At 49.6% G+C, this 24079-nt stretch overlaps 1 protein-coding gene across 1 annotated transcript in view; it reads left to right on the plus strand.

Annotated features, from left to right (window-relative positions):
- The window catches only part of EML6 (EMAP like 6), an 884002-nt gene that overhangs the window by 211164 nt on the left and 648759 nt on the right, over nt 1-24079 (plus strand). The window contains exon 3 of the mRNA XM_085612599.1: nt 23556-23654. Coding sequence (XP_085468725.1) covers nt 23556-23654 — 99 coding nt within the window. The remainder of the gene's footprint in view (nt 1-23555; nt 23655-24079) is intronic.

A 24079-nucleotide genomic window follows, 5' to 3' on the forward strand; every position in this document is an offset into this window, starting at 1 on the left:
CTATATTTTTTACAGGGCTGTGCATGGTAAACATCCTATTCTCTCCCAATATAACATTTACAGAAAAGGGGTTTTGGGAAGCGAACCCCCTACCATTTACACTCCTTACCTTCCCATCCTTATACCGTAAATGGAGATTGGCGCAGTACATAGCTTAACCAACAGGATCGTAAGCAGGATCGGACAGAAAATTGGTCAGGAATGATGGTTGATAAATGATGGACCTGTAGAATGTAAGGCTCAATTAAAAATACAGAAGACTTTACACTGAATATGGCCAGCAATTGGCTGCCAGGGGAGAGTTTCATGACGTCATATGATGTCTCTTTCCTGTAACAGGTGCAGTTCTGTTCGGTATTCTCTTCAAGCAGCACAAAAGAAAGCCGATGTACCCATAATAAAGGTTTTTCCAATTAACCCAAGGTGGGAGCAGGGAAACACTGTTGCGGTCCTAAGATTGTGAGAGACTGTCAGAAAGGAAAATCTCTTGCACAGCTTTGCAATGGGAGAAACATAACCTTAGGACAATATTGAAGGCAGACTGTTTTCAATCCAAAACCTAATATTCTTTACAACTAGCAAAGGGGTACTGTAAAGGTTGACAGCCTAGGGCCAAAAGTCGTTCCTCCAAAGGATGAATTACTTCTAATTACCAAAATCCCTGTTTTGCTAGTGCTTAATTTGAGCCAGTGGTTTCCGGTGCTCACATCTGCACTTAATCATCAACACCGCCGCTTTTAATGAGCACCAGTTAAGGACACATTCATTTACGGGGACATTAAGTTGTTCGCCCAGAATCACAGGATGTTGAGCCGACGCCGAGACTCGAACCTGGTTCCCCATCCCTGAAGTCGGCAGCTCTGGCCATTATGCCACATCCCCGCCCAACTTTAATAGTTAGTAGTTGGTTCTGTTTTAGGCAGCGCTGACAGGAGAAATGGGCTGGTGCATGCTGCCTTCTGACAACAGCCCCGGCACCTTTTTTTTTTTTTTACAAATTAACCACTGGTTTTACCTCAGTCTGGTTTGACTGGCAGCGGTTATAAAGCTTGCACCATCCGGCAGGGGTCTCTGGGTAATAGTCAAACAACTGCCTAACCCCACTGGAAAAACTTAATCGAGTGGTGGAGACCTAGATGACACACAGAAGGAAATACTACAATATACAAGCGTGTACACATTCTATGGAGCCTACATACATGGAAGAACCACAGGGATATCTGTTGTTAAGCAGACTTTGATGGCTTGAAAACATCACCACATTTGCTAGACAGTCCATATATGCACAGTCTCGCCCACAAAACGTCAACTGGAGTGAGAGAATTATTCTTATTATGGCTGGGTCAGATACATGCTGTATAAGCCTACATTTGCTCCATTCACTGCTGGACAATATTAGCGTATGTGACCATATGTGTGGTAGGGTTTTCCGTCCACTTCTTCCCTTTTCCTCCTTCTGTTCTCTCTAGAGACACCTAAGAGGAAAAACTTTTTCAACTTCCTATCCATATCATCTCTGTGAACAAAGTTGCTTTAACTTAGGTAGGGTACTCTGCCTAATGCCTATTGCCTTTGTTTTTTTTTTTTTTTTTTTTTTTTTTTTGAAACCGTTTATTGCAGTTCGTAAAAGTTACAAGTATGGGCCTACAACCATCCGGCCGGCCGCCAGAATGACAAAAAGCATATTGCACACATACAGTAAAAGTCTCTAGGCAGTGTAGAGCAGTGAAAACAGGAGTAATCAATGGTGCAGGCCACACAGCTCCAAGCCCACAGTACGGTTCCCTTTTCTTGAAACAAAACAACACCAAAAAACCACACCCGCAAGGCAACCCGCGATCCAAAATAACAGCACGTGCTCCATAAGTGGGGGATCCAAACCAGCAGCAGAACTCTGGAGAGGGGAATGGGAATAGATCAGGGACTGGGGGACCGCGCGCCCGCGGCTGAGGGAGGGGGGCCGTCTAGGGAGACGGAGCAGGCGAGGCAGCCGGTAGCAGTGGTGGCTCACAAATACCCCCGCGGTAGGCGTTCCAGGGGCCCCAGATTTTCACCCACGCCCCAGGCTTACCTCTCGCCACATACACCACCTTTTCACGAAACATACACCAATCCATATGCTCTTTCCAGTCCGACACCGCCGGGGGCCTCTGGGATCCCCACAATTGAGCAATGTCGCGCTTGGCTATCATGTATCCCAGAGTCACCCACCGCATCTGCGGGACCGAATAGTCATTCGGTTCCCATACATTCAGCAAGCATCTCCTCGCTTCAGGCAGCAGCGCAACACGCGTCACCACACGCAGGACCTCATGCACACCACGCCAGAATCGCTCCACCTTCGGGCACTCCCACAGTATATGCATGAAAGTCGCCAACGCACCACAGCCACGCTTACACATTCCGTCACCAGCAAAGCCCATACGCAGAAGCCTTGGCCCCGTCACGTAAACCCGGTGAAGGATCTTGAGCTGGACGAAACGAAGGCGAGCCGGGATGGCCACCTCTTTCGGAGAGGCCACCGCGGAAATCCAATCCTCATCGTCCAGCTCCAGCCCGTCGGCAACCCAAGCCTCGCGGAGACTAGTCAGCAGGCACGATCTATCGTTGATCAGTTTTTTGTATATGAGGGAGATCGTGCTGTCCGGGACATGGCCATCTAGGACTCTGTCCTCCAGGGGGGAAGACTCCGGAATGGATGCGACATCCGGGAAGACGGAGCCCAGCGCATGGCGAACCTGTAGGTACCGAAAGTACTCACTGCCCTGCAGCTGGAACTCCGCCTGCAGCGTCTCAAAAGTTTTGAATCCCCCCCTCGTCCAGAGATCTCCCACCGTGCTGATTCCGATCGTGTCCCACTTCTCGAAGCCCTTCGACGTCCACAGGGAACCCAACCTCTCAGACGCATACAGCGGTGACGCCCGGGTCAAACGGTCCTTCCACCCCATAGCTGCATTAGCCGCGTGCCAGACACGCACCATGACACGCGTCGGTCCCGTCAAACGGGAGTCGGGCGCGCCAGCGTAGAGCGCTCGATTGTAATCGCCACCGGGCAGGAGCATCTTATCCATCTCGAATGCCGGGTTCAAGGCGGGCCCGTAAAGGCCATGATTAATTGCAGCTAGTTGGGAGGCCCAGTAATACCGTTTGATGTCAGGGAGGGCGACCCCCCCATCGTACCACGGGAGCGTCAATTTAGCCAGAGCAATGCGCGGCCTCCCGTCCCAGAACAGGCGCCGCTGGAGGCCCTCCACCTCACGGAAATAGCGTGCCGGGACCAAGTCCATAGTATTCTGGAGGGCGTAGAGGAAGCGTGGCAGGGACATCATTTTAAACAAGGCCGCTCGGCCGAGCGGCGAGAGCGGCAGACGCCGCCAGCGCACCACGTCCTCCCTCAAACGCCGGAGGGGGGGTAACAAATTCCGCTCGTAGCGGGCCTCCGGGTCAAGAGTGATATAGATACCCAGGTACCGAAAACCTTGGGAGGCAATCTGGATCGGACAGTCCCGTGGTAGGGCCGGAGCCTCCCCGGAAAGCACATAGACACAGGATTTCGCCCAGTTGATGACCAGGCCTGAGTTGCGACCGAATGAACGCAAAACATCAACCAGGACGATCAGTGATTTACGCGGGGAGGCGAGATACAGAAGGATATCGTCAGCATAGAGGGACACACGGTCCTCATGCTCGGGGGTCCAGCGGAGACCACGGATAGAAGGGTGCCACCGCAGCCACTCCGCCAGGGGCTCCAGGGCCAGGGCAAACAGGAGAGGCGACAGGGGGCAAACAGGAGTGGCGACAGGGGGCAGCCCTGTCGCGTACCCCTCCCCAGCGCGAATGGGGCCGAGACTCGCCCATTCACTACCACCTGCGCCAATGGGCCCGAATATAGCAATTTGACCCAGCTAATGAAACCCGGGCCAAACCCGAATTTTGCCAGCATCGCCCAGATGTATGGCCATTCAAGCGTATCAAACGCCATGGTGGCGTCCAAGGACGCCAAGATGGCCGGCTCCCGCACAAATGGGACACGCGCGAGCACCCCGTGCAAGCGCCGCAGATTGAGCGCCGTGTTGCGGTGCGGTATAAAGCCAGATTGGTCTTGGTGGACCAAATCGCCCACCACGCCAACCAACCTGTTGGCCAACACCTTGGCGAGGATTTTGGGCTCCGCGTTCAAAAGCGAAATCGGCCTATAGGATGTGACCCGTTCACGGGGCCTCCCCTCCTTGTGGACCACCACAATTGTGGCTAGACGCTGGTCCGGCGGGAGGGAACCCCGCGAGTGGGCCGCCAGGAACATCGCGCGCAGGTGGGGCGCCAACACATCCGGGCGTAGCTTGTAGAGCTCGATGGGAATACCATTGGGGCCCATGGCCTTGCCGGATGCAACCGAGCGAATAGCCAAGGCAATTTCGTCCGAGGTGGGAGGGGCGTCCAGCGAATCCCTGTCCTCCACCGTTAGGGAGGGCAGTGCGATGTCCCGAAGCAGGGCATGGGAGTCTGCCTCCGAGCAGGGGGAAACCGGGGAGTAGACTTCGCGGAAATAATCCGCGAAGCAGGAGACAATGGCTTCCGGCTCAGTGACACACGCACCATCAACACTCTCAATCAAAGGCACCACACGGCTCGCTCTCTCCCTCTTATCCAACCACGCAATCAATTTGCCAGCCTTATCACCCACATCATACAATCGCCCCTGCTGCTCTCTACTGAGGCCCCTGGCCGCCTCCGTGACGAGGGCCCGATAGGCCGCCTGCTTTAGGTGTAGAACATGCAACTTGTCGTCTGTTACCCCGCTTCCCAGGTCACCCTCCAGGTCTGCAATCTCGGCCTCTACCCGGGTCACCTCCTCCCGCTCGCGCCGCCGGGCATGGGAGATAAAGGAGAGGGCCTCCCCTCTAAGGACTACCTTGAAAGCCTCCCACAGGGAGATGGCCGAAGAGACCGACCCCACATTCTCATCGAAATATCGCTGTAGGGATTTGATCAAATCAGCACGAATGGTGGGGTCGCGCAAATACCATGCATTGATTGGGGCCACCCTGCCATCCCCCCTCGGGAAGACATCGAGATGCAACAACAATGGGGAGTGGTCTGAGATACCCCGCGCTAGATGGCGCACCTCCCCCACCCTCCCTGCGTAGGCCGCCGGGACAAGGATGTAATCAAGCCGCGAGAGGCTACCATGGGCACCCGAGTGGAAGGTGTACTGTCGCAATGCAGGATGCTTTAATCGCCAGCAATCCACCAGGCCCAGCGTGTCCAGAAGGCCGGGCAGCCACGCCTGTGCCCGGGGGAGGTCCCTAGGGGGATGGCGATCCATAGACCCAGAGGCTACCGCATTAAAATCCCCTCCAACCACCAGCAGGCCACTCGGAAGGTCCAGAAGGAGGCGCCCCAGGTCCGCAAATGTGGTGGCTTGTAACCCAGGCGGGACGTACACTGATATAAAGATAAACACTCTACCCTCCATTCTTCCCACCAGAACAGTGAAACGTCCCCTCTCATCATGGCGCACCTCATCAATCTCCAACGGGAGCGAGTTCTTGATCATAATACCCACCCCCCGCGAGCCCGAGGTGAAGCCAGAATGGGCCGCCAAACGATATCCCCGCCGGTTCATTGCATGAAAGGAGTTACCTATAAGGTGCGTCTCCTGCAGGAAGACAACATCTGGTGAAATACGTTTTAAGTACTGCAGGACCACACCACGCTTAATCCTATCCCCCAGGCCGTTAACATTCCATGACAACACAGCCAAATCCCTACCCCCCATCATACGTCGAAACAATCGGTCGTCCCCCATCGAGCATCCTAAAAACAACAACATAGTAGCGGGTTTGCCCTGCGGTGCTAACAAACAACACACACCCCCCACCCCCCGGTCCCAACAAAACTCCCCCCTCCCTGCACCCCTGCATGAGCCCAGACAGCCCCCCAAAGTGCAGTGTGCCTGTCGCCCCATAGCTAAAATACTAACTAGTCCCCCAGAGGAGGAGGGAAGCCCCCAACAGACCCCGCACGACCTCCATAGGAGGGGAAAATACGCAATCAATAAATGGTGAAGGAACAACGTCCAGAGCACGGCCTATGCAGTCACCCCTCAATTCTGCTCCGGCGGGCCCTCCTCGCCAGCCGCGTCCCCCCCGCCCCCCCGGCCCCGATCTCCAGGCAGAGTGTCCAGCCAGTCCCCAGCCGCCTCGGGCCGGTCGAAGAAGTGCGTGCGACCATCCACCTCTACCCTCAGCTTAGCTGGAAAGAGCATTGAGTACTTGAGGTTCAGGTCCCTTAGGCGACGTTTAACACCAAGAAAGCTCTGCCGCTGCTTCTGGACCGCCGGGGTAAAGTCTGGGTAGAAATGTACCTCCATGTTGTCAAGCTTGACCGGTCCCTGTTGTCTGGAGGTCTGGAGGATAGCATCTCTGTCCCGGAAATTAAAAATCCGGGCAATGAGAGGCCGCGGCGGGGCACCAGTCTTAGGTCTGCCCCCGGGGACCCGGTGAGCACGCTCCACCGCAAATAGCTTACTCAGCCCCCGGGGCTGGAGATGGGTCAGGATCAACTCTTCCACGAAGAGATCCGCCGCCTCCGCCTCTCGTCCCTCCGGCACCCCCACAATACGGACATTATTCCTCCGGGCCCGACCCTCGGAGTCCTCCAGTCGCCGGTCCATCAGGGCGCTCGCCTGGCCAAGCCGGCGCACCTCCTTCTGGAGGGCCACCACGTCTGTCGTGAGGCTCGTTGTGGTGTGGGCCAGGGAGTCGACTCGGTCGTTTGTTTTGGACAAGTCTGCCCTCACAAGGCTCACATCCACCAGGACCGAGTCTATTTTTTGCGCTAAGGTGTCGAAACGCTGGTCCACCGAGGCCTTCATCTCTGCGATGGCGCCCATGACGTCCCGGAGGGTCAGATCCACCGGATGAGCGGATGCCTCCGTCGGGCCCACCGGGGATGTACGCGATGTCTCCGGAGAACCCTTCTGGAGCGTGTAGCGGTCCATACTGTTGGCCTGGTGCGCCGTGCCACGGCGGGTCGTCTTCACCTTCGCCCGGTCGCCATCTTGTTTGGTGGACATGCTGGCTCCTCCACCGTCGTGCCAAGCACCCCAAACGGGCCGCTATACCAAGTCACGGGTGCCAGGGGGGGGGCAGGGGCGACCACCGAACCGCGGGTCAACCCACCGCCGGCGGGTCAGCCGGGCTCCTGGACAAGGCCACACCACCACACCCCGCTCCGCAGTCCGACCCCGCTTGAGAGCTAGGAGGGCGCAAAAGCGAAAGCGAAAGTGTGGGGTACGCCAGTCGCCCAGCCCCGTTCGCCGCTGTTATTCACTTTGTCCCCGGATCGCCCCACTACTCCAATCCGGGGGGCCGGCGAGGAGAAGGCCACAACCCTCGATCGATGCTCCCACCGGCGTCCGGGGTCCGATTCGAGCCCAAAAAACGGGTGGCGCCTCAGCTCCGGTTCCCCAACACAGTCCCCTTAACAAGGACAGGATATCGCCAGGATTAATTCAGGAGGTCGCGGAGGTCCTCGGGAGCCTCGCACCTACGCGGCCATCTTGGTTGCGCGCTAGGCTCCTCCTCCCCCTATTGCCTTTGTTGAAGGTATTTGTAAATTTTCGATAGCATTACATAGCTCTCTGCCTAGGTCTAAACCCGTCGTTAAAGGCTCCCTAACCAAGTTATAATCCAGAGTCGCAGGCAATGGGTTCTAACATTGGTGTTGCCGGGTAGAAACGTCTAAATTAAACAAAGTCTGAAATAAATAATGAAAAAAAGAAAGACAGACATTGGAATGGTAGGGCAGGGGACATTATTGGCCCTTTGACTCTCTCTTCTAATATATCCTTGGCGCAAGGGAGATTACTGGTTATTAAAGGCCCTCTACTGGAGTAATGGGGAGGGACCTTTAAGGACCAGTGTAGCCAGAGGCAGAATGCAGTAACACTATTGGATCATTCCACAAATTGAGGGTCGAATGTTCTAGAATACAGCTGAACAATGAGACAGACATTGGAATGTTTTGAACAGAGAGAATCTATCAATGGAATGCTTTGCACGGTGGTTTTTGTGCTTTAGCCTTGTAAGAAATGGTTTTATTTAGAGCTTGGTGAACAGGATATGTATCACAGGTGTATTATGGACTATAGTATTTGTAATGGGCGGATGGGATATTCGCCACAATTTGGCATAGGACCCCAACGGCCAACCTCTAAATAAACCGACAGGTTTTGTTGCTCCTCCTGGAATTTGTGTTGTGATTTGCTAGGCACATGTGGAGAGGTAAGGAGTTCTGTAACTGTGGCGCCAGAGTGGAAAAGTATCAACCATGCAAGCTTCTTTTTGAAAGAGGGGAATTACACCAAAGTTTATTTTTTGCTGATCTGAAGTTTTGATTATGTTCAATGAATTTATGAATCAACAGTAGGCATCCTTTTGAGTGGTAAGCATTGCGGCAAGAAGCTGTGCGACGCTTTATCTCTGGCCAATATCAGAGGTGGGCCAGAGAAATAAAATGCCCATACTCAGGAATAGGTTGTTGCTATAGTCATTGCAAAAATCATTGCATCATGGATTTCTTTCTAGCCTTCATTTTTAGGTCTCGCCTGGCGTAGGCTGCGCGCATGCGCAGTCTCACTGGCGAGATTTAATGATATGGGGATTTTTTAGTAAAGGGCATTAAGCCCTGCCCCTCTTTTCCATTGGCTGGCGTCACTGTTTATGCTAAACGGTGGCCAGCCATTGGAAAAGAGCTCCTTGTGACGTATTCGCTCAGCTTTTTCGGCTGTCCCATTTGGACGGCCTCGCCTGCTTTGCGTTCGTCGCAAAAGGTTTCTTATCTTTATGGGGCCATGTGTTTCAAACACATGGACCCATAAAGACAAGAAACCTTCTAGCAGGCGAGGCCGGCAGAAAAAGCCGAGCAAATACGTCATGGCGAGCGCCTGTAAATGCAGGCTGCGAGGCAGACCACGATGAGAGTGCTGAACAGAGCTCTGGAATAGAGTAGCGGGGTGAGGGAGGGAACCAAGGAGTAAACCTGGACGCACGCTTATAGCACCTTCACCAGCAGGACTTCCATGACGACATAGAGTGCTTGCACAGTATTCCATCCGCACCCTCAGTACACAGAACCTTGAACCTAAATACACACGGAGTATACATTGGACGCCGCCCTCTTCACCGGTTTGCCCTCATCTAGCCCTTGCACTCTAGAGTGCTTGCACAGTATTCCGTCCGCACCCTCTGTACACAGAACCTTTAACCTAAATACACCCGGAGTATACATTGGACGCCGCCCTCTTCACCGTACTGCCCTCATCTAGCCCTTGCACTCAACTGTGCACGTTTCACAGCAACATCCCAACAGTTCATAAAGTACAGGGCATCTACACTGGATTAAAGCCCGGAGACGCACCTGGAGAACTAGAATCGGCAGAGCAGAGGTGCATCACTTCGCGGTCCCCTCCATCCGATGGCAGCCCAGAAGCTGGGAAAGCGGGTGCTGGGCAAGCTGCACTCCTCCCCGTGCAGGATTAACCGGTCCCCAGGGGGCCACGGGGGCATCCAGAAGCGCCAAGCTCGAGTGACTGTCAAATATGACCGCAAGGAGCTACAGAAGTGTCGGACGTGGAGAAGTGGATCGACGACCGGCTGGACGAACTGTATCTGGGCAGGGTGAGTGACGGGCAATACCCCACTTTCATGGGGCTATTCATATGGATTCGGTGTGTCCGAATGTCCGGGTTAGTGCAAGTTGGTGTAACAAAAATGACAGTAGGGACCATCGGGCAGGCGATGGCGCCACCTTCTTGACCATTTTACCCACCCTTATCCCTTGATTAGCCTCCTGTTTATGGTTGAGGGGCCAGCCAACCGGATGGGCAATGACTGGAAGCCATAGAATCTACAGAGGGATCCGAGAGCCACATTTACTTTATAATTGCGCAGCCTTTGTCACCCCTGTCACCCGAGATACCAAGGTCTGTACCAGGGGTACCTTAGGACAAATCCGGGGTCGCTGATTGATCGAGGGAAACAAAAAAGGGACGGGTGGGAGTGGACTGCCTGAATTAATCTCAGCCGCTAGTAATTAGTTGCGGCTGCACTACATTCCATCGTTTTGTGCCACCTGGGACATGGAACAAAATCAATGACATCTGTGCATAGCACGCGCGTTGACTTACCTCGGTATGGCTTTGCCTACCTTGGGCCACGTGCGCTAGTCTGGGTAACACGGAGGAAGTGGCTGTGTTGGGGGTGTGGGGGTTCTAGTAATGATGGTGAGGGTGAGTGTGGGAGTACGGTATGTCTAGAAGACTGGAAAGGTGTGTGTGTGTGTGTTTGTTCTCTCGTTCGTTCGTTCGTTCATTCATATCCAACAATGGTGCAGACTTGGTAAGAGACACAGGGGGCGCTGCTTTGCCCACCCCGACTCAGGCTGAGAGGTCAGACGCAGTCACATTTTACTTCACAGTTATCCTATCTGCAGTGTTTGCTGTCGAGTCCTCCCAGCGGGCATTCACAGGGTGCTTTTTATAACCTCTGCTTCCCGCCCACAGGTCGAGCCTGAGGGGACCTGGGTGTCACTTTTTCTCTGAACAAGGAACTGCTCACCATTTCACCTTTCGTTGTGGTCGGGGTTCATAAGAAATAATGACGCAAATGGTTAACCTTTGTGCTGTGAGAAAAAAAACTGTCAAAAAAGCATTCTGCTTTCACAGCTAATGATTGAGGGCATTTTAGAATTCGTTCTGTAGCTATTTATCCATAGCCCTTTACTTAGAACTTTATTTGTGTGCAAATAGTACTGGTTAATGGTTGGTATTCATCGAGTTCGTCAGAAAGGCTGAGTTGACCTTGCCGGGCGGGATCTGAACCCCTGCTGACCTGTAGGTCACATCTTAGTGATGGGCCATGAACCCTCCGAGTTTGTTTGAAAAAAGCATGCTGTCATCCGAGGAAATATCTCACGTACACGTGGCAACCAGCACACAATTCATACACCGGTTATATTCTAGCAGCCCAGTCCTAAAGGCTCCTAGGTGAATACACGGCACACCAGACAGTGATGGACTGGAAAGAAGCCATGTCCCATCTATATGCTAATTAGCACTCTTACATTTTTAGGTCGAGGACTACCGGTCTGCCGAAGGCAGAACCGGAAGTCGGAAGATTTAATGTTTTCTAGAGTGGCTATTTAGCCCGCCTCTCTTTTTGCTTCTCCTCCATTGGCTGGCTTCCTAAACGGATGCCAGCCATTGGAGGAGAGAGCCGTCCCTCCAAATAGGCTCCGTCTTTTTCAGATTCGGGGGCGTGTTCCTTGCTGTTCTTTCCAATTTTTAGCCACGCCCTTTTAGAACAGCAGGAACACGCCCCCGAATCCGAAAAAATTTCGAAGCTTCCATCCGCCATTTTTTTGTTGTCGTCTGGCCGTGAGCAGAGAAATGGCGGGGGTCTATCGACACAGCGTCTCTTCTGAAGTCAATATCCGTTCTTCCTGCTGAGGTCAATATCCTTCTCTTCGGTAAGGGGACGTGGCGCTGCTCAGCCCCTTCCTTCCCCCACTCTCTCACCCAAGGCACCCACGGCGTCAAGCACAAAAGAAGAGGTGGCGAAAAATGCGAGAGCCTTTAGCATGTAAGAGCATCCCTTGTCTTGTTGACTTACAGCCCCCCATCCACCTCAGCGAATATCCCTGGTTCGCGCCCAGATGGCACATCGTCCGTGGTTAAAGATGCCCCTCCCCCCCATGTTAAAGCGGCGACTCCGTGCGCCTACTCCAGACGCATGGCCCAGGTTAACACGCGGCGTTCCGCCGTTACGATCTTCCCAGGAAACGCAGGGTGTTATGCTGGCCCATTAGTCATGTTTTGGCGCCTCGTCCCCTCTTGCCCTGGTGAATCCATTGGTTCTCTGTCTACCACATGGCGCAGTCTTCCCAATTTGCTAATGTCCCCTGTTGGCTCACTGCCCCCAGCTCCCGATGCTCATACACTCGCTCACAAGCTGTTTAGTAGTCTGGTCCCGTCTCAGCAGCGGACATGCTGAGGGCTCGACAGGCTCTTGTACACAGCACCAGGGTCTGATTTATTCAGGCGTAAATTGGCTCCCTATTCTCCATCACCGATCGCTAACCATGACCGATCTATTTCATATAGAGATGAGCTCCTCCTCGTTCTATACGCCCCCACAGATGCTCCCTCAATCTCTCTGTATGTATGTAAGTATGTATGTATTCTTATATTTTCTCTCTGAACCGTTGCTGGTTTTCTTTCTAGCACTGTACACACTCTTTCTCTGTCTAACGTTCGATTTATATTCTCAGTCCCTATCTCTGCAGGCAGAAAAGGGACAGAATGTGAGCCTTTTAATTCCTGGCTAAGGTTACCATATGACCATGTCACAAGGCCTTAATGTTCCAGTGCTGGAGTTTCCTTTTTATAAATGATTGTTTTGGAGTGTATTAATTACTGTAGATAATCTGCCGTTGACGAGGACTACAACTCCCAGAATGCATTTTGTTACATGGGAGGTAGGGCTGGAGCACTGCATGTCTGAGATGGCATCGTCTCGTAACTTTGTGCCTCCAAACTCAGTGTTTGCAGGTTGCTATGATCGGTGACGTCACGTGGGAACCCTGCCTTTAATTGACTTGCATAAGACTGAACAAACCCGCTTAGGCGTCGGACCTCGGGGCGGAAGGAGAGGCAGAGACGGCAGTCTCCCTTCCTTCTCGGTATAAGGCAGCTCTTGTTCCCCACGCACGCGCCGCCTGGAGAGACCGAAGTAGTTAAAAGCCAGAGGGCCGTTTCGCAGGAAGTGGAGTAAATGAGAGGCGGTGTGTGTTGGATCACATGATGTGGCAGCGCCTCCCGCTGATTGTGTCTGACACTTCTCGTAGGTTGGCATCGGGACACCACGCCTGCGGAGCCGGGGCTGTGTAGAGTTACTGATCTCCGACTTTCATCAGCAGCTGAACTGCCGTAAGTACATCTCTGAAGTGCAAAGGTTTAAGAATCTCTACAGTTTGTTGTGGGGTGGGGGTGGGGAGTGCTCTTTCTCAGATCGAAGTTTGGCAAAGTAGAAACCTAGATTGTAGGTTGCTTCCACTAATGTTTGTGGACATGAAATGTACTTTGAACGTTTCGGCAAGCAGTACGAAAAGAGGCTTTCCTTTAAACCTTGCTATTCTAAAAAAAAAAAAGATAATATTCAAGATGTCAAAATAGGAGCTCCGGGAATCCCGCAGAGCGCAAGAAAGATTCCGCATGGCTAGATCCACTCTATCTCACTATCTCACAACCTTTCTCTCTCTCAAAACATCACTACCTCACTCTCTAGCTCACAACCTCACAACTTCTCTCTCACTCACTACCTCAATCACTCTCTATCTCAATCACTCTCTATCTCACTACCTCACTCTTTCTATCTCACTAACTCACTTTCACTCTCTCTTTCACTACCTCTCTCTATCTCACTACATCACAACATCACTCTATGCTTATATATCACTACCTCACAACATCCCTCTCTTTCACTACCTCACTCTTTCAATACCTCACTCTCTCACTACCTCACTCTCTCACTACCTCACTCTCTCACTACCTCACTCTCTATCTACCTCACTCTCTATCTCACTACCTCACTCTCTATCTACCTCACTCTCTCTCACTACCTCACTCTCTATTTCAATACCTCAATCTCTCTCACTACCTCACCCTCTCTCTGCTAATGCAATAGGTATCACATGTGCACAAAAAAAAGCTAATGCCAATAGAAATGACTGCCATTTATTTAGGGATAAAAAAATAATGAGCAATACCAATAGCTCTACCTATAATATTGCCGAGACCATTGCATTGTAAATGCTTGTTTTTATTAGGTGTGGGTGGAAATCTTTTGGGACTAGGCTACCAGACAGATTTTTTTGGGGGGGGTTTACACAGCATGCATTTCTGATAGCCATTTTAGAACGGTCATTAAAGGTATAGAGCTCCGTCACAGTCTTAATAACGGTGATGACGTCGATATAAAAAAAAAGGAACGTTGAAGTGGGCGGGTAATCAAAAAGTAAAATAAAGCAGCAGCTGTACCAATCGAGGGTTTGAGGGAGAAAAAAACAAGGTGATCTGGACAACATGAAGGCCTGGGCAAAAGCAACACGGGGGAAAGGAAAAAAAGAAGATTTGGAGAGAAGCACAGGAGACCTGTGAGAGAGACCAACTTGAAGCACGGGAGGAGAAGCATGCAGGCGAAAGAACCACATAGAGCTGTGAGGGGAGAAGAATCAAGGGGGGGAAATAAGCAGCGTGTTAGGCTCTTTGGTAACTGGAGTCCAGTCAAATTTTGGCAGACACATACCCCTCCTAAACAGCAATCTACAGCGTGCCCTCCAAAACACCCAGCGGTTGGGGACACCTAGAGAGCTGCAGCAGAGTAAGATTAAGCTCCCAGATGGGCAATACCTGTATTTCCTGCATCAGTTGTAAAACAAAGGCCCAAACGAATATATAATAACACAGCCTTCAGTTGCCCTAGTTAGATCCACTTTCGCACAGCGTGTCATTCGCGCTGGTTATATCTGCTTAGTGCGTTTTAATTGTGCTTCCTAATAGTGTGTGAAAAAACATAAGTGAAACCTTGTGCTACATACTGGCACACTGTGTTAACCAATATTTTCCCGTACAAATATATACAATGGTACCCCAAACACACACAGAAAATGGTCAGATTTAAACAACAAGCATTGAAAATGCAATAGGTCTCGCCTTTGATTAAGTTAAAGCCATTTGCTTTGCTAATGGTATTGTATAGCAAAGCAAATGGCTTTAATTTAATTAAAGGCGAGACATGTTGCATTTTCAATGCTTGTTCTCTCTCTAATAATAAAAGCCATAATGAGCATTGGATACCCTATTTCAGTGATACTCAAAGTATGGCCCGGGGGACGCATGCGGCTGTCCTGACCTTTACATGCGGCCCCCTGGTCAGCAGCAGCGCTGGGCTGCTGTTTATTCAACTCAGCACTAACATGAAAATGATGTTAAATAAACAGGCAGGTATTTACGTAAAGGTTAATTGAAGTAAATGAAAGAACATAACTAGGGTGTGTCCGGCACTGCTTAACTTTAGGAACACAAGACATCTTGCAGCAAAAGTGTAAATATATGACAACGTTTCTTCAAAATGTTAAAGAAATTTGATTGACTTGCAGAACTGTTTCACCTTATTACATTGGATTAAATCAGTGCATTGAGAAGCATTTTTTTAAAGTTAGTTTTCAAACATTAATTTTCCCCCCAACTGTGACAACAATGCCAATAGTGAACTAAGAAGCAAGCCACTTGTTATGTGCACTCTTTGGGTGGCCGGCGTGCCTATTATACATGAACATTATAGTTTATTAAATCAATCATAGGAGGTGGTATTGTGCAATGCACATCCTGAAGTCATGTGTTTCAACGTCCTCTTATATGTGATAATGAAGGAAAACGAGGGAAAGTGAAATAAAACAATTGCCTAGGATCACACAATTTGTTAAAATGGGTAAAGTGAGATTAAACCTAGGTTTTCAGGTTTCACATTGCACAATTCCACCGCTAGATGTATATGCTATGCTCTGCCTACACCCACCATACTGTAAAACCCCCCTCCCTCAAACCCTGTCCGCCACCATGCTTGCATGCGTACGGCCCTCCGTCACATTATAGACCAAACGTTTGGCTCCTAGGAAAATATTTGCTAGTGCCTGTGCCCTATTTGAATGTGCGTTTTCTGAAGCTAAATTCTTATTTTAGGCTAAAAAGTCCCATTAAGAGTTTGAGTTCTCTCTGCTCTCGACACACACGCATCAAGGAGCTCCTCACAGAAGAGTTAGTCTGGGCCTTGAGCAAATGTAATCTGCAACACCTAGGATAGGGTGACCAGATTTTGAGAAGTAAAAACCGGGACAGACCAGACATGAAAGTAGGACTAAATCCTTTAGCTTTACTTTTATGTTTGGCCTGTCCCGATTTTGTGTAGCCTTGTAAAAAGATACACACATGTGCGGGCGCACACTGAGATAAATAGTAAATGTGTGTGTGTATGCGTGTGTGTGTGTGTGTGTATATATATATCTGGCATTCCTTCGCGTTCCGTGTACAGTTCTTTTCGCACGGCGAAAGTCACGGCACCACAGCAGAGGTAATTAAAAATTTGCAAACATTCGTGACAAGAATTTTCAATTCTATTAAGGACAAGGAGGCGAGGATTATGCTTTCTCATTTCTTTATTAGAAATGCCCAGCAGCCAATCAGAACCTTTTATGAAACGAAAAAACTACAGTACCCATGAGTACCGGGTACCACGTGACAACCATAGAGTCTCTCCTATAAAAGGTACAACAATAGATAGTACGTCCTCTTTCTTTGGTGAGGAGCAGTTCATATGAAAACATAAAATCCAATGGAAAAAGAAGCAAGCCAGGAACCAAGTCCATCAGCCACAGTCGGTGATCATCCTGACGCTAGAAACACAGCAAACGCCGAACAGAGGCAGGCAGCAGATGATCCAAGCGGAGTGAACAGGATAAACAGTAGAAATCACTATTTCGGGTCAGAACCTGAAAAGAAAAGTATAGCCGTAATACTCATCCAATAAAGAGAGTGAAGGCAATACAAGGGAAGGGTAAACATGGAGAAATACAATGCATTGTCATAAATCAAATGCCACTGTGACAATGATAAACATGAGAATCAAACATGAATTTGGGTGGGATAATCCTCGCCTCCTTGTCCTTAATAGAATTGAAAATTCTTGTCACGAATGTTTGCAAATTTTTAATTCTATGTCAGGACAGGAGGCTCCGATTATGCTTGTTCAAAGCTGATCCACCACAACAGAAGCAATATGTTCAATAGGCTTGTAATAAAACGTTTTGAACATAGAATCAGAAGACCAATCTGCGGTTTTCATGATGTCCAGTAATGAAACACCCATCGAGAACGCTTTAGAGGCCATGGCCCCGCGAGCCGAGTGAGCACCAAAAATGGAAACATCAATTCCAGCCTCAGATAAGAGCCATCTAACCCAGCGAGCTAATGTAGCAGGAGTAACAGGACGAAAAGGTTTTTGCAAGGCAATAAGTAGTTGACCCTGTGTATCAGAACGTAAAGGTGCAGTACATACCTCGTAATCCTTGACACATTGAACAACGCAAAGGTTGGGATGATGAGGAAAGGAAGGATAAGTAACCGAAGAGGTAGCAGTCTTGGTGCGTTTAGAGATCAGAAAAGTGACACCCTCAGGTGTAAATCTTCGACCTGCCAAGTCTAACGCCCGCACGTCAGACACTCGTTTACAAGAAACGAGACATAACAGCATAGTCAATTTAGCAGAGAGCTGTTTACGAGAAAGTAATGAATTAGGAGGCCAAGCCTCCAAAAATCTCAAAACAATGGAGACATCCCAAAGCGAGACATATTTAGGGCACGGAGGGTTCGCTAGACGAATGCCCTTAAGCAACTTGGAAATTAAAGGATGTTCACCCGCCGGTTTGCCATTAATGGGAACATGGGCGGCAGAGATGGCGGAACGGAAGTTGTTGACCGTACGATAGGCCAGACCAGAAGAAGCGAGAGAAGCTAGAAAATTAATAATCAGAGCCACATCCGCTGAAGCGGGATCAACTTCCCGCTGAACACACCAGTCACACCAACGCTTCCATGAGGCTCTATATCTTTTGTGAGTGCTGGGAGACCAGGCGTCACTGATGAATTTGGAAGCGTCGCATGAAAGGCCTGGGAGCGACCAGCGATCCCCGAAATTCGGCACGCCAACAGTAGGAGATTGCCGAATAGAACCAGGGGATGCGGATCGCCTAGGGGATCCAGCAACAGATTCCACTTCTGGGGAAGAAGGAACGGAACCGCACAACACATCTCCAGAAGGTCCGGGAACCATGGTTGAGCTCTCCACAGCGGAACAATGAGAATCAGCTCCGTTTGAAAACGTTTCGAGTAGGCCAGAACCCTGGGAATCAACATGAACGGGGGAAAGGCGTAGCACAGAGTGGACGGCCAAGTCTGAAGAAATGCATCTGTGGCCAGGGCTTTCGGATCCGGCCTCCAGCTGAAGAATAGAGGGAGTTGAGTATTCAGGCGAGACGCAAACAGATCTAGGTGACAATGACCCCAAGTCCGACGGAGAATGCGAAAAATGCGCGGGTGAAGGCGCCAATCGCTGAAGTCGCGAAGATGGCGAGAGTTCCAGTCCGCAATCTGATTGCGGCAACCGGGAAGATATTCGGCAATAACTGTGATCTTCTGTTGAAGGCAGAAGTGCCAAAAATCCTTGGCGATCTCCGCCAAAATCTTGGATCGTGTTCCCCCCAACTTGTTGACATACCGGACCGCTGAAACGTTGTCCATGCGGAGAAGAATACAACAATTGGTCTGATGAGGGGAGAAACACCGAATCGCAAAAGACCCCGCTAGAAGTTCTAGGCAATTGATGTGAAGAGACAGTTCCTGGGGAGACCAGCGACCCCCGGTGGAGATTGGTCCGCACCTGGCTCCCCAACCCCAAAGGCTGGCATCCGATTCTATCACCAGATCCGGAGCGGAGCCGAACAGGGCTCGTCCATTCCAGGCCTCCATGTGGTCCAACCACCATTGCATCTCGCTCTTCGCATCCTCGGAAAGAGGAATCAGATCTGAATAGCGAAGACCTTTTTGGAGGTGACGAATCTTCAATCTCTGAAGTGCTCTGTAATGCAGCGGACCTGGGAATATCGCCTGAATGGAGGACGCCAGGAGACCTACTACCCGTGCTAACGACCTCAAGGACACAATCTGTCTGGAAAGAACAGACCTCAATTCTCTCTTGATGTACCGAATCTTTTGGTGAGGTAATAAGAGTTGACAGGATAGGGAGTTCACTTGAAAACCCAGAAATTCGATTACTTGAGTAGGATTCAAGATAGACTTTTGCGGATTGACTAGGAAACCCAGGGATTGTAGAAGGTCGATAGACCATTCCAGATGGGTTAATACTGTGAGGGGTTTGTCCGCCATGAGAAGAATGTCGTCGAGATAGATTATCAGGCGGACACCCCGAGCACGCAGACATTCCACTACAGGCCTCAGAAGTTTCGTGAAGCACCAGGGTGCTGACGAGAGGCCGAATGGGAGAACTGTGTATTCGTACCATATTCCTTGCCAACTGAATTGAAGAAAACGACGATGAGGCTCGTAAATGGGAATGGAAAGATAGGCATCCTTGAGGTCGAGCCGAACCATCCAGTCCCCTTCGCGCAGAAGATCGCGCAAAAGATGGATCCCTTCCATCTTGAAGTGTCTGTAAACTACACTTCCGTTGAAATCCTTCAAGTTGAGGACCAGACGATTGCCACCCCCTTTTTTCTGAACCAGAAAAACATTGCTGATAAACCCGTGAGGGTGGGGGACAGTTGACCTGATTGCCCCTTTGGCGAGAAGGGAGTCTATCTCTGCCGAAATAAACTTTTGGTCCTGAAGAGAAAAATGGAGAGGAGGAGGGGGGAGGGATTGATGTTGGGTCTGATAGAATTCTATTTTGAAACCTTGAACAGTTTGCAGAACCCAAGCATCGTTGGAGATTTGACGCCAGTTCTGGAGAAAAAAACGTATTCTGCCCCCCAGAACCACCTCGGAAAAACAAATCAAACTCACCTGAGGTATTAGAGTCTTGGTAAGCACTTTGGTTGCCACCGGAACGGCCTTTCCGGAATTGACCTCTCCCTTTTCGGGAAGGATAGAAATTTGAGCGGGTGTTGTAGCCGGAGTCCTGACCCCCGCCTCTCTGGGACTGATAACCTCTCTGGGAAGAGTTATTGGAGCCACGGCCGAACGAGCGTCCCCTATGTCGTCCGGCCCTGGCAAAAACCGGACGAAGTGCACGCTTGATAGAAGCTTGCGCCTTATCCAAACCACTGAAGGTTGCTACAAATTTAGTAAGTTCCTTAAGGAACGGTTGGCCAAATAAAAGACCCTGTGCCACCGGACCAGACTCGGAAGTGGAGAGTTCCGCCAATTTCGGGTCAATCTTTAGAAGAATAGAGCGGCGACGCTCACTAGAAATGGCACAATTTGCGTTGCCCAACTGGCAAATAGCCCTCTGAGCCCATTCTATGAGTTCATCTGGATCCACAAGAGATTCTGCTTCCTTGGCCTGAAATCCGAGATCAAGGATCTTGGTGAGGGGTCCCATTAAATCCAACATTTTATCTTGGCAGGACCGCCAAGATCTGTCCAGACCCTTTTTAGGGTCCTTAGCAAATTTCTTCAGATAGGAAAGCATTGTGGGGTCAATTTCAGGAGTGTCTGCCAGGTGATCTGCAAGATCCGGGCGAGGGCACTCGGAGCGGAGGCGAGCTCTAACCTCTTTTTCAAAAGGCTGACGGATGTGCGCCTGGACATACTCAGCTACTGCAGGAGAAGGAAGCCATGAAGATGAATGGGGGTGATATATCTCTGAAGGCTCAAAGGTTAGGACTTGCGGATGAGTAGGAGCGTCCACGTAATGCTCCTTGCGAGCCTTCTTGCGTGGTGGAGGAACATCCTGGTCAGATGAGGAAGAAGGAGGACCGTCAGAGTCAGTGTGACAGGCTGCCGAGGTAGAAGCGCCTACCAAAGGACTGGAGGAAGCCTTTTCTGAGGCTAGAGTTTTTGCCAAACGTTTGAAATCCGCCCTGTGTGGATTTATGGGGGATTTGGAAGAGCGAGAAGAAGGCAACCAACCTTGCTGCTTTGCATATTGCGTCAAATGACGCTTCAATGGGTTAATAGCGTGGACCAGGGCTTTGGTAACGGAGTGCTGAACTCCTTGGTCCAATGCTTCGACTAAATCTTGCTCAAGGAAACCTGAGCTCTCCTCTTCGTACGAGTAATCATCTTCATCAAAATACTCCTCCATTATTCTTAGTTTCACTGGAAAAGTGAAAGTAATGCCCACCAAATGACAATTTAATGTCAATTAATATTACAATGCCAAAGGCACAATTCAGGGGGAGTGAAAAAACCCCACAGCAAGCCAGTTAATGGACAGAAAAAAGGCTGACCAAAAATAAATAATTAAATTAATTGTGGAGGGAGGGCTTGCTGAGTCACTCTAGGCAGAGCCTATGCGTAATTATACAGCCCCAGGCCTTTAACCAGCAAAGGGCGTCGATGGGGCTGAAGAGAAGCTGAGGCAGTGGGCAGCGGTGTGGAGAACAACCGATTCCTGATCTCCGTGTGAAAACACGGTTTGTAAACAATGAAAATGGCCGCCGCGCATGCGCGGAACGGCCGCCTCAGTTCGTATGTAAATAGAGAAGCACGCGCGTTAGCGCGAGCTTCTCAGCCCCTATTCTCCCACTCCACCGAATTCGGACACCGACGCTCGAGCGAGCGTCACGCCCCAAGGGAGGTGAGACCACGCTCCCTGCATGCGCGCCGCGCGAAGCGGAGCAAACGAAATAAATAAACCGGGACAGCGCGCAACAATGTAGCAATAGCTAAATACAATTTGGAAGCGAGCGCGTCCCAACAGTAGTGCACAGACAATAATGCAACAATGTAACAGTAGTAAAATGAAAAAGGCACTTAACTGGCTGCGGAGCAGCAAAGAAAGAGGACGTACTATCTATTGTTGTACCTTTTATAGGAGAGACTCTATGGTTGTCACGTGGTACCCGGTACTCATGGGTACTGTAGTTTTTTCGTTTCATAAACGGTTCTGATTGGCTGCTGGGCATTTCTAATAAAGAAATGAGAAAGCATAATCGGAGCCTCCTGTCCTGACATAGAATTATTTTAAAGATGATTTATTACCACACCATAGTGTAAAACGAACAAAATAGGACTGTCTACGCGTTTCGGCTTCCAATAGCCTTCTACTGGACCATAGAGTCCTTCGTGTCTAGACTGTATTTCTCAAGTGCTCAGTGCTTAACTCCTTGTTAGTTTACTATTTTTAAACAACTAGACTGCTGATCCTCTCGAGCAGACATGGATTAATTCATCGGCCATTTTAACATTATTTGTAAAGTAAATTCAATTACAGAAACTGCAAGTGCAGGATTAAGATTCACATATGTACTTTTAAAACACAGAGTTGACCATTAAATTTCATGTTGGAAACTCAATGTTATCAAGGTTACTTTTGTTCCATCATTATTCTGTTTCACATACCTATGCCTATTCAGTGCACCTATATATATATGGCACACATTTGTAAGCTACATATAAATAACATTAGCTATGGCACGACCTCTGTCTACCCTGAGCTCCCCTGCTCTCCATCCCCACTCTGTCCCCCTATCTGCTGCACCATGCATGCAGCCGAACGCCTCCTGCACTGCCTGGAAGACAGAAACAATTTACTTAGAGAGAGCATACCTTTCAATTCTCCTTTCAATATGAATTGACCTATGGTCCAAAAACTGGTACATTTGTTTAAAATGAAGGAAAGCGTTGGGACACTGGGACGGTCCTTTAAAAACCGGGACTGTCAGGGGAAATCTGTGACGTCTGGTCACCCTAACCTAGGACCCTGAAAGTTTTCCCTGATTAACAAGACACTGTGCAGCCCTTGACATGGTCTTATTAACATTTACAACTTGACTCCAGCATTCTCTGTATTTTGAAATAAAGTGTGTGTGTGAGAGAGAGCGAGAGAGAGAGAGAGAGAGAGAGAGAGAGAGAGAGAGAGAGAGAGAGAGAGAGAATTGCTCAGTCCCTGCGGTCCCCATCAGTAGTATGCCATCGGCAAAGACGTTCCTACATTTTTTTGTGAGGGTTGGGGGCGGGCGGTGGGGAGGAGGGCTCCTCCCTCCTAGAACATGAAGCAATGCCCACCTCACATTCTGTGGTGCAAAATGTGTGTTTGTGCAATGGGTATTACACAAAGGGCTTCTGCTCTTATCCCGCAGTGTTCTGGGACACAACAAGTGGGCAAAATTTCTGGTGCGTCCTTGGAGCATCCGGTCACCTAGTCCCCAATGTCTACTTTTAAGGGGGTGTCACCACAGAAAGAGGTCAAATGCAATCGGTCTTGAGCGTGTTATATTTCTCTTGCAACACAACACATTTCGACCTGCTTACAACCTCAGAGTGTGACTAAGAATCCAGTGTGATTGGACTTCAGTTTAATTAAACAACTGCTGAACGCGGTACATGGGTTGCCTCCTACATGTCATGTTTATGCCTTTCCTTTATGAATGCAAATTTGAGGAACACCACAGCCAAATAAATAAAGAGGATGATCTTTAAGGTCACTGGATGTTGCCAAATTCTAACACGCCCCCTGGGGATGTGTAGGCACTCCTTCAGATTGCCTTTACTAAAATGATCCCAGTTTGTACAAATGCATGCTCAGTTCCTCTGGAAATGTTTAGCGAATATGCCCCAAAGCTGCTCATTACAAATAACACAGGATACAGCTGATGGCCATATTTGCCCTTTCTTTACACATATCCATGCCAACCTTAAAGTACTCAGATAAACTCACCTCATAAGAGCTAATCAAGTCCTTTTTTGTCTCTAGCGACTGGCCTCGGTTGGACTGGATGCCAAAAATACTGTCTGCATATGGGACTGGAAGAAAGGAAAAGTACTGGCGACAGCAACTGGTCACTCAGACAGGGTAAGTGTTTGAAAACTTTTGTGAATTGTGAAATAATCCATCACTAAATGTCTGTAGAGGGTAACCTTTTATTTATGTCTAGGAACTGTATTGATGAAACAGAACTTAGCTTATTACTACTGTAATCCTGGAGGCCCCACTCCACACACAAAGCCATTTGTGTGCAAGTTATACTTGCTTGCTCAGGTGGCTTGATTTTTGAGTTCACAAAAGGCGAGCTTGCACTCCTAAATCTATTTATCCATGTGTATTCCTACCTCATAATGATTACAATTAGATGTGGGTAAATCCTATTCTAGGGGTGGAAGGTGGGTGTTCTAGAGAGGGGAATGGGCTGCAACATTTGTGAACATCTACAGACTAGTGAGTTTTACTGCACATATTTCTTCTGATAGGGGCGGAGGGCTTGAGATTTACTCCGGTAA

This window comes from Triturus cristatus, chromosome 6, assembly GCF_964204655.1.
Source record: "Triturus cristatus chromosome 6, aTriCri1.1, whole genome shotgun sequence".
Classification (NCBI taxonomy): Eukaryota; Metazoa; Chordata; class Amphibia; order Caudata; family Salamandridae; genus Triturus; species Triturus cristatus.